This window comes from Pteronotus mesoamericanus, unplaced genomic scaffold (assembly GCF_021234165.1).
Source record: "Pteronotus mesoamericanus isolate MK-2021 breed Mesoamerican mustached bat unplaced genomic scaffold, CSHL_Meso_final contig_116, whole genome shotgun sequence".
Taxonomy (NCBI): Eukaryota; Metazoa; Chordata; class Mammalia; order Chiroptera; family Mormoopidae; genus Pteronotus; species Pteronotus mesoamericanus.
The window spans coordinates 39,979,107-39,992,527 of record NW_026555027.1 but is presented as its reverse complement, the minus strand read 5'-3'; the positions used below and the strand labels follow the sequence as shown (position 1 = coordinate 39,992,527).

Here is a 13,421-nt window from a genome sequence, read left to right as displayed (position 1 = left end):
TTTTCAACTATATCAACATCTCTGAACAATATTGTTAGCTGCAGTGTGTATTAACTTTGAAGCCAGTGATACACAAAATTCTATCTTCTTGATACTGCTATTTAAGAAGCTGCTTTTGAATTGTGGTTGTCTCCCCCTTCTCCCAAGTCACGTTCAAGTCCTGGGCCCCAGTACCTCAAAATCTGACCTATTCAGGGGATATGGTCTTTACCAAATGAAAATGAGGTCCTTAGGGTGAGCCCTAATCTAACATGACTGATGTCCTTGTGAAAAAGAGAAATTTGGAGACAGACTTGCATACAGGGAGAATACCCTGTAAACATGAAGATGGCCACCTGCAATTCAAGGAGAAAGGCTCAGAACAGATCCTTGCCTCACAGCCCTCCGAAGGAACAAACTATGCCAACTTTTTGATACTGAATTTCTAGCCTCTAGAACTGTGACAATAAATTTCTGTTAAGCCACTCATCTTGGGGTAATTTGTTCCATCGGCCACAGGAAGCCAATACAGAAGCTAAGATTATTTACCATTACCAAAAGTAAGTTGTACATTATCATGCCAGCAATGTCTTTTCTCCTAGGTTTTCCTGATTTTATATTAATATTTCAGTGGGTTTTCTCAACCAATAAGTAATTCTTTTTTAAGATTTTATTTATTTATTTGAGAGAGGGAGAAACATTGATGTGTGAGAGAAACACTGACCAACCAGATGTTGCCCCTCGCACACCCTCAACTAGGCACCTGGCCTGCAACCCAGGAAGGTGCCCTGACTGGGAATCGAACCTACAGCCCTTCAGTTTTCAGGCCGGTGCTCAACCCACTGAACCACACCAGCTAGGGCTCAGTCAATAAATAATTTGACATCAGAAGTTTGGACATGACTTTGCAGCTGCATAACTGAAAATAAAATGTGAACAGGTTAGGAGTTATGAAATGCTACTTCTTCATGTCTAATCCCTTACCAGTTCCTCTTCATCCTCACCTTAAATTACTTAACACATATATAAAGGCTGAAATAAAGTGAGAATTAAAACAAAGAAGATTGCCAAGAAAACTGGATCTTTTCTTCCTACTGTAACATCAGCCTTCAGGTGCTACTAGAAGAATCACTCAGATGAGAGCCTTAGGGATAATTACTGATGGGGAATGCAAAAGGAGAGCCTGGATTCTTATTAATGGGAATATCAGTGGACTTAACTGTGTATTACGTTGCATTTTAGTTTTGGTACTGCAGTACTTTAATGACTTCATACATGAAAAACTATAAGCTTGTGTTGAGTTTCACAAAGTTAATAGCACCTACCGTTATGGAAGGGAAACTAGCCCAGTATTTTTTATACATTTGTTTCTTATTCATTCATGAAATCCGAGCACATGCACAGGATGATAAGACGCCAAGAGTGGTTAAAACTATGCACTACCATGCACTGAAACTGTATTTTGGATACAATCGTATACTGAAAAATGTAGCAATGCCAAAACAAAAACAAAAACTGGACAATTAAAAATCTAACTTGTTAAAAGCAATTCTTATAGATTGTTTAAAATCACCCATCTTAACATCTCCAAAAAAGTTGTATTTATTATTTTACATTAGCATTATGGAAGTTAAAGAGGATAATCAGGTTGTCTCATGGACTGGAATGTGACTTAATAATTCCCTTTCATTTCCAAACCTCATCAAGCAGTCACTACATTTATGAGGTAAGTCAGCCGAATGCTTGAAGTCTAGATGAATTTTAAGATCTTCAATTTGTCCTGTTGAATATTCACAGTATTGACATAAATAAATCCCTTCAGATAAGTGTGAATTTAAATGTTTGCAATATTCTAGCATACTTGAAAAGCCTTTGCCACAGTCATCACAAACGTGAGGAAAAATTTTAGTATGTTCAATAGCAACATGCCTGTTAACATTTGTATGAAGTCTACTCCGAAAACCACATACTTGACATACAAAGAAGTTTTTACATTTGTCAAAGGTAATTTTGCTCAAGAGGCTGTACTGTCCATGTTCTCCATTGTTATACTTGTCACTTAACTCTATTAATTTACATGCATGTTCATTTACCACATGGCTATGCAAGTCTTCCGGATCATTTGTTTCATGTTCACAGAACTGACACAAGTACTGTTCGTCACAGCTGTGCTCCTGGAAATGCAGGTAGAGCTCACTGCTTGAGGAGAACTGTACATCGCACTGCTCACACCAGTAAAGGTGGTCACTAAAATGGGTGTCTGCAATGTGCTGGCTGAGGTTCTCAAAAATGACCGTCTTGTAATCACAGTATTTACAAATGTAGGGGTCCTCTTCGTGCAGTTTGGCATGTTCGATCAGGAGCACGTTGGTAGAGAAACTTTCCTTGCATACTCGACACACATTTGAATCAGTACGCTTATGCTTCAGGATCATATGCTGCTTTAAATCAGAAAAATATTTGCTGTTGAACTCGCAAAGTTCACATTTATAGAGGCCACTGCTATTCGCTCTCAGTAAAGGCCATTTCTGCTGGGCAGTCACATTCAGAGCTTGGCTCTTGTCAAGGATTTTGCAAAGTTTAGCTGGCGGCTCTTCATCAGTTTGGTCTTGGAGACTCTCAGAGGAATTGTTTTCGGTCTCTATATCATAATCTTCAGAAATTGCATGTACTTCTGCAGCAATCGGAACATCTTCAGCAGTGTGAACTTCTATAGGGCTCTCTTCTTGTGTTTGCTGGTTGACTGATTCAGGTGAATCACACTCCTCATCGCAAATTTCAACATCAGCAGATTTATCTGAAAAATAAAGCAAGCCTATTATTACTATTACTAAATACAACCTATTAAATAACTGGCAACAAATATTTTATGCATTATTTCTTCATGGATCTATAAAAATATGCAAATGATACTACTTAGTTTCCCTAACCTGTAGAGAAGGCAGTGTGGTCTAGAATCCTAAGTACGGGACTGGGGACCAGATAGTTCTGATTTCTGTTTCTGGCCTTGATTCCATCTGTAAATTTTGGCAAGTCATTTGACGTCTCTGTATCGGAATCATCATCTGTAAAGGGAAATTTAGAAAAACACTTATTTTTTATGTCAAGGCATTAAACATTAAGTATTATAACATAAAGCACCAAATATTTTAAGTGTAGTTCTGAGCTCCAACAGAAACTAAGGACTTAGATTTAGCCACAAAAAGATGTTATGTATATCACAGGTACACAGAAAATCTGTCCATACAGACAACTGTTGTTGCTTCCATGCCCATTTGGACTAGAGCACACTTTTTAATGTTATGTAGGAATTTTAAGTTTAAATTACTGAGTTTGAATAAGCCTGTATTTCCTCAGTCCAGCCCCAATGTTTTAAAGTTAGCATGGAGAAACTGAAATACAGGTCAGTAGAGAAAAGTGGGCTCGATCTCACATCGTTGTTTTTAACAGACTTTATTTTCTAGAAGTTTAAGATTTACTGAAAAAATTTGAGTAATACAGAGAATTCCCATTTATTCCTACAGTTTCTTCACTATGAACATCTTATATATTATATAGTACATCTGTTACAATTAATCACCAATACTAGTAAGCTCTTATTAAATGAAGTCCGTATTTCATCCAGATTTCCTTAGTTTTTAGCTAATGTCCTTTTTCTGTTCCAAGATCCCATATGACATTTGGCTTTCAAGACTCTCTAGGCTGTTAGCTGTGGCAGGTTTTCAGACTTTCCTTGTTTTTGATGACCATGACAATTTTGAGGTGGATGGATCAGGTATTCTGTAGGATGTCCCACTATTAAAATTTGCCTGTTGGTTTTGCATAATTCAACTGGGATTATGGGTTACTGGGCGCATACCAGAGAGGCAAACTGACATTTTTATCACATCTTATCAACAGTCCATATGATTAACATGATTACTGTTGATGTTGACCCTGATCACCTTGTTGAGATAGTATTTATCAGGTTTCTCCTCTGTAAAGTCACTCTTCCTTTTACTTTCCATACTCTGTGCTTTGGAAGATGGTCACAGTCCACACTTAAGAAGTGAAGATATATATTCTACGTCCTTGAGGGAGGAGTATCTACATCAATAATTTGGAATTCTTCTGTACAAGAGATTTGTTTCTTCTCATTTATTTATTCAATCACTTATGTGTATCAATATGGACCCACAGCTATTTATTTTATACTTTGGGTTATAATTTTTTAACTTAATTTTTTAAAAATATTTATTTTATATATAGAGAGAAATATTGATATGTTGTTCCACTTATTTACACATTCATTGTGTTTATGCTTGCATGTGTCCTAACCAGGGACTGAACCTGCAACCTTGGCATAGTGGGACAATGCTCTAACCAACTGAGTTCTGTGGCCAGGGCTACTGGGAGCTCTTTTGATCGGCTCCTGTGCTCTTCTGGCATACCTGTAATGCATGGGTATGTGTGCGTTTGTGTAAGAGTTTTGAGTACTTCCTTATTTTCTAGAACCATAAGGTGTTTCAGGGACATCATGGGTATTTCCTTTCCCAAAACTAGAATCAGCCGTTTCTCCAAGAAGCCCTAATTCCTTTCACTGGAGAACTGTATTAGAAACAAAGATCTGGGCACTAGACATGCTCACTGCTACCAGGGTGTCGTTTTTTTATGCCCCCTCTGCTAATAGAACATAAAATGTTTGTGTACACTGCCACATATATATAGATCCACCTATAAAAATTCCTTTAGGGAACATCTATGTCTATATTAAGCAAAACATGAGTTTGTACTGATGTTTCTGACTCCATATGATTTTCAATTAATTTCTATTTCTTTGTCTGTAATAGGTGTTGAAGGGAACTGGAATTTTGATGTTTGCAGAAGAAAGAGAAAATAAAGTTGTTACCATTCACTCAACACTCTAGATAACAGAAGTGAAGAGAAAATGAAAGACTGAGAAAGACCAAATCCTTCATCCTCTGTTCTTTCCTTCCATTACCTTCCAGATCAAAATGTATAGCTGGGTGGAAGAACCATGTATAACACTATTGTTAACCTTCCACCATAAATACTCCAAACTCTGGGTCAGTACTGCTTTGCCATCCATTCCTAGCCAACTAAAACTGATTTAGGCAAATGTGTTTTTTATTTATATATCTGAAGTAACATTAAAAATAAAAATTTACTTATTGCAAAAAAATTGTTTTCTTACATTTAAACAAACTTAAACATATCCATTTTGAAATTATAACTCACCCACATTTCCAAATAAGCAAGAAATTATTATAAAAATAACAAAGAAAAACACATTTTGGAAAATATTAGATATACCTTTGTTGTCAAAGTATTTTAAGTCTGGTTGTCTCATAGAACAGACACTATAACAATGATCAGAAAAAATTCCATTGAATCCATCTGCAATCCTGCTTACTCCAGAGGAATCTGAACATAAGACAAAATTTAAAACATTTTAAGTACAGTAAACACATATACATTTAATAACAGCCATCCCTTTATCCAACATAAATTTTTATAGTATCTGTAATAAAGTAACAGTTCCCTCAAATCTGATAGCTTTTGTTATTTCAGATCTGATATTAACACTGAGCTTTGAAAGAACCACAATATATACAACATAAAATATAATACTATGAAGCACACAAAGATACATTTGTCTTACTGTAAGAATCCCACAAAATGAAAATATGTAATAAATATGTTAACTGCAAAAAATACTACCAAGATGTTCCATATAGTGCAGAGAAAGCATAATGCATGGGATAAATGGTCTGAGAACAAGTTAGGGATTCTGAATATAGACATTTCAAGTCTTATTTGGGAAGACCAGTAGGCAGTAAAACAGACTTAATTTCCTTAGATATGAAGAATGTGTAGGCTGGGTGAGCTAACAGGTATGCCTGAGACTGTCCCAAGTACTTGTATGTAAGGCACATTACAGATGGCCACAAAGACCTCTTAATATCGTCAAGAGAGTAAAGCTAACCTCAACCAAAGAATCTAAAATTACACAAAAGGAAAGTTCACATTTCTGAAAGTAATATATAGGATGAAGATTTTTTCCCAATCATCCAAAATACCTTCTTAACAAGATTAATGTTGTGCGTTAAGCACAAGCTTATAAAACCCACAGGCAAGTCTCGGTTATGCTGCATAAATACCCAATCTTGGATATTTAATTCTAAATATCGATAAACCCTGAATTGTGAGGATTAAATAATGTTTATAAGTCCTGATATGTGCCTAGCACATGGCAGACAAAGAAGAGTTATACTCAGAGAATTTACTTAAAATTTTCTCTTCTCTAAAAATTGACCCAGATATCAACTCTCATCCAATCACTTATGAGAAAATAGACTGGAATATAATTTCATGGAAATTAATCCATGGTCCAACTTTAAAATAATTCACTGACCTGAATAGCGAGAAGGGTGTAAAGTTTTCCTTTTTCTTTTTTTAGGATATTCATTCATATCTTTCAATCTAAGAGAAAAATGAAAAAAAATTTAACAAATATGTCACAAATAACTACTGTCAATAATATTATAAAAATTCCTCTAGCCCAATAATTTATTGTCAATAAGAAATATGTGTGCCACCTGAAAATCTACTGCATAAGAGAATGTTAAAAAATGCCTGTTTATATTTTCAATTTATTTTTTCTAATCAAGTTTCAAGTCAGGACACAAATTTGTTTTTTCTTTCTTTTTAAGATTTTTAAAAAAATATTTTATTTATTATGCTATTACAGTCGTCCTGATTTTTTCCCCCTTTTACCTCCCTCCACCCAGTGTCCCTCCACTCCCTTAGGCGATCCCCCCACCATTGTTCATGTCCGTGGGTCATGTGTATAAGTTCTTTGGCTGCTCCATTTCTTACACTGTACTTTACATTCCCATGGTTATTCTGTAACTACCTATTTGGACTTCTAAATCTCCTCACCTCTTCATCCATTCTCCCCCTCCCCTCTCCCATCTGGTAACCATCCAGTAACTAACTTCTTTTCTCTTGCTGCTTTTAAGAGTCTTTCTTTATCTTTAACCTTTGACCTTGTAATTACGTGTCTTGGAGTGGCCCTCTTTGCATCCATTTCGTTTGGGACCCTCTGGGTGTCCTGGACTTGCATGTCTATTTCCTTCACCATATTAGGGAAGTTTTCTTTCACTATTTTTTCACATAGACTTCCAATTTCTTGCTGTTTCTCTTCTACTTCTGGTACCCCTATGAGGTGAATGTTGGGTTTCTTGAAGTTGTGCCAGAGGCTGTTTATACTACTCTCATTTTTTTGGATTTTTCTTCTTGTCTTTCTGTGTGGTTGTTTTTTGGTTCCTTGTTTCAAATCATTAATTTGATTCTCAGCTTTATCCATTCTACTGTTTTTTCCCTGTAAATTGTTCTTGATTTCAACTAGTGTATTATTTATTTCTGACTTGGGTTTTTTTTTATGGTGCTGAGGTCCTCACTAAGTTCCTTGAGCATCTTATAACCAGTGTTTTGATCTCTGCATCTGATAAATTGCTTATCTCCATTTTGTTTAGCTCTTTTTCTAGAGTTTTCATTTGTTCTTTCATTTTGGCAGCCCTCCTGTGTTTATTTCTATGCATTAGGTACAGCTGCTTTGACTCTGGGTCTTGGTGGTGTGGCCTAATGTAGTAGGTGTCCTGTAGGGTCCAGTGACACAGCCTCTCCCATCACCCAAGCTGAGTACTTGAGATGCGCCCTTTGTGTGGGCCGAGTACACCTTCCTCTTGTAGTTGAGCCTTGGCAGACTGATGGGAGGGATTTACCCAGGCCAGTCAGCTGCAAGGACTGGCTGTGACCAGTAACTACAAACCTCCACCCTCTGTGGAGGATCAGCTGTGCAGGGGCAGGGTGGTGGTCGTCTGACATGGTCTGTAGCTGTCTACTGGGTGCACTGGCCCTGGAGTTCCCAGGTGGTGCAGGCCATGGTCAGCCCTCACCTGCGTTTTGCCGAGGGCACCCCACCTGAGCTGTAAAGCAACCTGAAATGGCTGCTACTTGTGCTGGGCTTGGAGATTCCCGGGTGAAGCCAAACTGTGACTCTAATATGGCTACTTCTGGGCCCCCTGAAGCCAGCTGTTGTTTATTTGACAGGATTTAGGAGCCAAGACCAGCAATTCTTATGAAAAGACAGCTTGGGTGGGCCCTTAAGTTGAGTGGGCAGAGCCTCTGTGGATCTCCAAGGTGGATCACACAGTTTTAGCTAGGTTGATGGAGTCTCAGAAATGGCACCAGCCAACTGGCTCAGTGTGGGAAGGGCTCAGCAAAGGGACAATGGCATCTGCTCGCCCTGATGTCAGACACTTCAGTTCCTCTCTGTATACCACTGGTGACCTTTAAGCTGCTACCCTAGTGCTGGAGCTGAGATGGAGAGAGTCTGATTTGGTGAGTCTGTGTGGGTTCCCCTAGAGGAACTACTTAGGGCTCCAGCAGTATCCTCTACCAACTCAACCCCTGATGGTTTTTGCAGCCAGAAGTTATGGGGACTTATCTTCCTGGCACTGGAACCCTGGGCTGGGGGGCCTGGTGTGGGGCTGGGACTCCTTGCTCCCAGGATATCCCTCCTGAATTTTTATCCACTTGGGTATGGGACCAGCCTGCTCTGTGTCTGTGCCCCTCCTACCAGCCTGGGTGGATGTGGTTTCTTCAATTCCGTAGTTGTCAAGACTTCTATTCAACTCAATTTATGACGTTCCTGAGTGACGGTTGTTCTGTATTTTAGTGTAATTTTGATGTGGTTGTGTGAGGAGGTGAGCCATGTCTATGTCACTGTCTTGACCAGAAGATCCGGGTTTTTTTCTTACTAAGTTTTAGAACTCGTTTGCAACTGTTGATATAATTGTGAGAACTGGATAATTACAATAAGCCTTATGCTTAAATTATTTTTTTATAAATAATAAATTGTGCCTATGGCACCATATTAATACAACAGGTACATTTCCTATAATTGGGGAAGTTTTGATACAGTTTTTAAGCAAAAGGTAGATACACTCCCTTAGAAAATAATTTTTACAAGTCTGTATTGATTGTCTGGCTTGAAGGAAAAATACTCATCACACACAAGTTTAAAATATAATTTCCAAGAAAAAAAATGCCTTTCTTACTTATGAGTTCACTTTCAACACCCTATTGAGAACAAAACAAGTATGGCAACAACTAGTGGATGATTAAATTCTCATGGACTGTTATAAAATTGACTCATTCATTTTACCACATCCCACTTACTTGGTATAATTCGTAATATGGAACTGAGGAAAAGTGAATTACAGGGAAGTTTTAACAGATGTAAAAAAATGCCTGTAGAAAAAACATTACACAAGTCAAAATGTAGTTCATTTCTGAGACGCAAAAATACAATGGTACCAAGATCTTTAATCAACCGGGAAGTTATACAGAATTAACTAAAGTATATTCTTTTGAATATACTGTATTAAGTACTCAAAAATTGTATATGTTGATACATATGAGTATATATGTCATATTTCTTTGAGTGAATTTACTGTCTAAAGCTATATCTTAACACCAAAATAGGAACATAATTCTGCATTAATTTATTTAGCCATAATGAAAGCATATATAATGAAAGCAAACAGCTAATCACAGAGCTTTTAACTATCTAAGTCCTTATAAATTTAACAATAAGAGAATAATGATCACTTACTGAGCACCAATTGTGTACCAGGTTATGCCTTACCTTATTTAATCCTGTGACATGCAAAATCCACTACACTCTCTCAAAATCATTATTATTTATCCCTTGCTGTTGATGTGGAAACTGAGGCATAGTAAAGTCAGTAATAAGTGGTAGGGTTGGGAGTTGAACAAAGATCCAATCATTTTTAAAGTCCAACCTTTGAAAACAAATAGGGAGACAGAGTGATCATCCCAATTCAAGTACCATATTTTGCCATGTGTAACGTGCACCCACGTTTTTGGACCAAACTTTCAGGGAAAAAAAAATCTTCCATTTTAATTTTTTAATTCAATTTTTTATTTATTTGTATTTAGATACTTGTTTTTTGTATTATAAAGGAATGTTAACATTTATTTTTGAACATATTTTATATAACAAAGAATTACAAAACACAAGAACAAAGTATTTCAGGTATTACCCATGTGTAATGCATACCCTTATTTTTCCCGCAAAAATTTGGGCAAGAAAATGTGCATCATACATGACAAAATACAGTAATAGATTAGTGTCTGAGTCAGAACTACCTCTTCCATTTCAGGGTAGTGTTCTTTCAACTATAGTAATGGACAAGTACAGAAAGTCAGAAAAAGAGGTTTCATCCACCAGTTTTATATGCTGCTTTTCTCATCAACAAGGTGATTGATATACATAGTAGGTAGAATTTTCCATCATTACTAAGACCACTTCATTTCTAGTGGTAAGGAAGTGAGGTGCACTTATTATTTTTGCTGCTTCACTAAGTTCTGGGTATATTAGCATTATAGGTGATGTGAACACGTGGTAAAGATAGTGCTTTTTAATAGCATTTTCCTAACCTTATTTTATTTGATCTTCACAATCCTGTGAGGTACATAGAGGAGCCACTATCAAACCCACCCAATATTACTGATAAGGAAACACACTCAGTAAAAGTAAACTAAGTGTCAGAACCAGAGAAAAAAATGCCTTCTGAGTCCTGGTTTTTGAACAACTAACTGTGCAAGTAAATCTTCAGTGCTAATCTCTGCTACCAGCAAGTTACATCTTGCTTCCAGTTCTTACTCAGCCACCAGAAGGGAGAGTGGGAAGGGAATCACCCAAAGAAACTGACAACCATGAGAGATATAGAAATGATATCAATATACACAATGCCTCACCTAACAAAACAATTAGCATTTCTTGAGCCTATCCCAATCAAGTGCATTCAAAAATCAAAAAAAGGAAAAAAAAAAGCTGTTCCATATTTATGTCATAAACCAAAATTTCAGACTTAATCCTAATACTTCTTTTGTACACTTGCAGAATTTTATTTATACAGCCAAAAGCTTAACACTTCATGTTCTAAATGCTCTACAGGTATCAGGGAGAACGCTGAAAACTGGCAGGCGACCATGTTAAAGTAGCCTCTTTTTATTTCATAATATACTTCAAATTCTTTCTATTATGAAGAATAAAAACAAAAATAAAACCAAGCATGGCATTAAAATTAATGTTGCAGACTGTCAGGTGAAAGAAATAGGATCACCTTGATCAGAAAAAGGTTTGACTTCTACTGAGGGGCTGAACAATATCTGCCTGCTTATCAGACCTCCTTTCAGCAAAATGCCCACTCAAGACCAAAAATGCTAACCATCTTTTATTTCAGCAAATGTTTTCCTGTGCTTTTTGTATGCATACCTGCCCAGATGATGAAGTTTGGCTTTTGTTTAGGGATGTCACACAAACATCTGCTCACCAGTCCTCCTCACATGCAGAAGATTCTGAATCACATGTGACTTAAACATTCACTCCCACTTCCCCAGTTAAAAAGCAAACTACAGATGTAATACGTGTTACTGGAGGAAAAAAAATAGAAAAATGGTTTTTAAATGAATTAAATCACCCAGAAACTATTTACCCAGAAAAACCACTGTTAACATTTTGGTGTACAGACTTCTAGACATATACCCTATGTCCTAAGGTATACATTTATTAACATTTTCCATTTATAAAAATGAGATCATGCCAAAAGAAACATTAATTTTTAAGAAGCAACTTACAAAACATATATCAGCATCTTCCACCTGTCTCTTTTTCGACCATAAGAATGTCTAGGTACAAAACAGACTTTACATAATAGGCACTTAGAGCAAATAGAGCCACATTTTTTAAAGGCCTTTCATGCAATGTAAATATTGTCTTCTTAATTGGTATAAAAATAAGACAAGCACTTAGAATAAAAAGTTACATTTTTATACTACAGTTTTAAAAGCAGGTTCTTGCCCGCCCTCATTTAAAACTAAGTATATGTTTTCCAGATTTTAAAAGAATTTAAAGACAAATATGTTGCAGGAGTGCTGGAATCAGAACCCACTTATGTGTCCAACTTAGTGTCCACCTTTGCTTAAGTACAAATTTTTAGGTCTTCCCAGAGACAAACTGCTTCAAATTACTCGTGTCCCTCAGCTGCATTGGAAAAAAACAAACAAACAAAACCAAACCCAAATGGGTGTTTAAGGGCCCTAAAGTGTGGCTTAGACTACTGGCTGGAGCCTTGAGCACCTGGACCGAACCCTGCTTGCGGGTGCGGGTGCGGGTGCGGCTGGAGGCGCGAACACTGGGATACGCTGCCAAAGGGTCACTAAGCCGCCTGGCGGGGGCCGCGGGCCAGCGTGGCACAGTCAGGCATCCGGAGGCCAGACGCCGCAGGGCATGCCCGGCCCCAGCCGCCTCCACCCTCGTGTCGAGCACAGCCCTACCTGGGCCCGACGATTAGCGGGGACTCCCAAGCCCAGATACTAAAGGGCCATAAGGGAAAAGGAGCAGGGGGCCAAGGGAGCCTGGGTGGCTGAGTCTTCAACAGGGGGTGGAACTGCCTTCGGGATGGGGGAGGGGACCGCCATCCCGCCATAAAACGAAGGCAGCGTTTGGGTTTAAGAGATGCCATCCGGTCCTTCCTGGCCTACCCCGCTGGAAGTTGCGCCCGCACGCCTCATCCCCCGGCAGCAGCCAGCCCAGCGCCGGGCCGGCCCGCCCCTCCCTCACACTCACCAGTACCCAGGGGCCCGCCGGGCCAGCCCAAGCGTAGTTTCGCGGCGGCAGCGGGGGCCGAGGACCCCGAGCGCGGGCGGAGGGGCCGCACAGCCCCGCCCGTGGGCCCACGGAGGCAGGCGGTGCCGCTCTGGCCCTCGAGCTCCCGGGCGCTATGCCGGGGCGGCCCCTCTCCCTCCAGCGCGCTCTACACCCGGCCCGCCAGGCCCCAGGCCCAGATACAGTGGCTACACTCACCGCCACGCTCCGCGCCTGCGCTGCGCACCTCTTGGGCCCGCCGGGAGGACGGGGAGGTAACGAGGTGAGAGTGGGGGCAGGGGACCGGGTAGCTCGGCCTAGCCGCACGGCCGACCTGGGAGGGACCACCGGCCTCGAGCCCCGGGGGTGACCCGGCGGCCCGCGCCCCCTGCTGGTACTTGTGCGCCTCCGCAGGCCCCTCCTGCTCAGGGTGCCGCCCCTCCCTAGCGGAGAGGGTGATTCCACCCTAGAATGGCTCCAGGCGAGGCCGCAGAGGGAATTACGCTACCTGCTACCAGCCCTTCCTCCCGCCCTTGAAAAAGTGGGAGAAGCGCTTCGCGCCAGCAGCCGGTTTCCCACTCGTCTCCTCCTGGGGACGTGCGAGAATGATTTTGCTCGGGTTAGGTTAGGCACATGGAATTTCAAACTCCTGCGAGGGTCAAGCAGCTTGCAGGAGACGACAAAAAGGGCAACCCAGCGT

The 13,421-nt window shown here is 39.7% G+C and overlaps 1 protein-coding gene across 8 annotated transcripts; it reads right to left on the bottom strand.

The window, feature by feature from the left end:
• Positions 1-1,534: 1,534 nt before the first annotated feature.
• ZNF639 (zinc finger protein 639) lies at positions 1,535-13,113 on the bottom strand. Of its 8 annotated transcripts, XM_054580770.1 has the most exons (9): positions 12,941-13,113; positions 11,713-11,763; positions 11,351-11,508; positions 9,695-9,851; positions 9,226-9,297; positions 6,395-6,462; positions 5,293-5,403; positions 2,910-3,044; positions 1,535-2,776 (listed from the first exon to the last, which is right to left on the bottom strand). In XM_054580770.1, exons 6-9 carry the CDS (start codon positions 6,450-6,452, stop codon positions 1,623-1,625), a joined length of 1,458 nt encoding a protein of 485 aa, XP_054436745.1. In that variant the 5' UTR covers positions 6,453-6,462; positions 9,226-9,297; positions 9,695-9,851; positions 11,351-11,508; positions 11,713-11,763; positions 12,941-13,113; the 3' UTR covers positions 1,535-1,622. The 8 variants fall into 8 exon arrangements, with proteins under 8 accessions (XP_054436745.1, XP_054436718.1, XP_054436735.1 ...); XM_054580743.1 differs by lacking the exon at positions 11,713-11,763; XM_054580760.1 differs by lacking the exons at positions 11,713-11,763; positions 12,941-13,113 and adding an exon at positions 12,704-12,887.
• Positions 13,114-13,421: the final 308 nt, after the last annotated feature.

Bases quoted from the DNA above. Each gene is read 5' to 3' on its own strand.
- ZNF639 (XM_054580770.1), bottom strand. From the start codon at position 6,452: ATGAATGAATATCCTAAAAAAAGAAAAAGGAAAACTTTACACCCTTCT. The intron at 5,404-6,394 runs GTCAGTGAATTA...TCTTATGTTCAG, and splicing joins ACACCCTTCTCGCTATTCAG to ATTCCTCTGGAGTAAGCAGG. The intron at 3,045-5,292 runs GTATATCTAATA...TTCCCTTTACAG, and splicing joins AAAATACTTTGACAACAAAG to ATGATGATTCCGATACAGAG.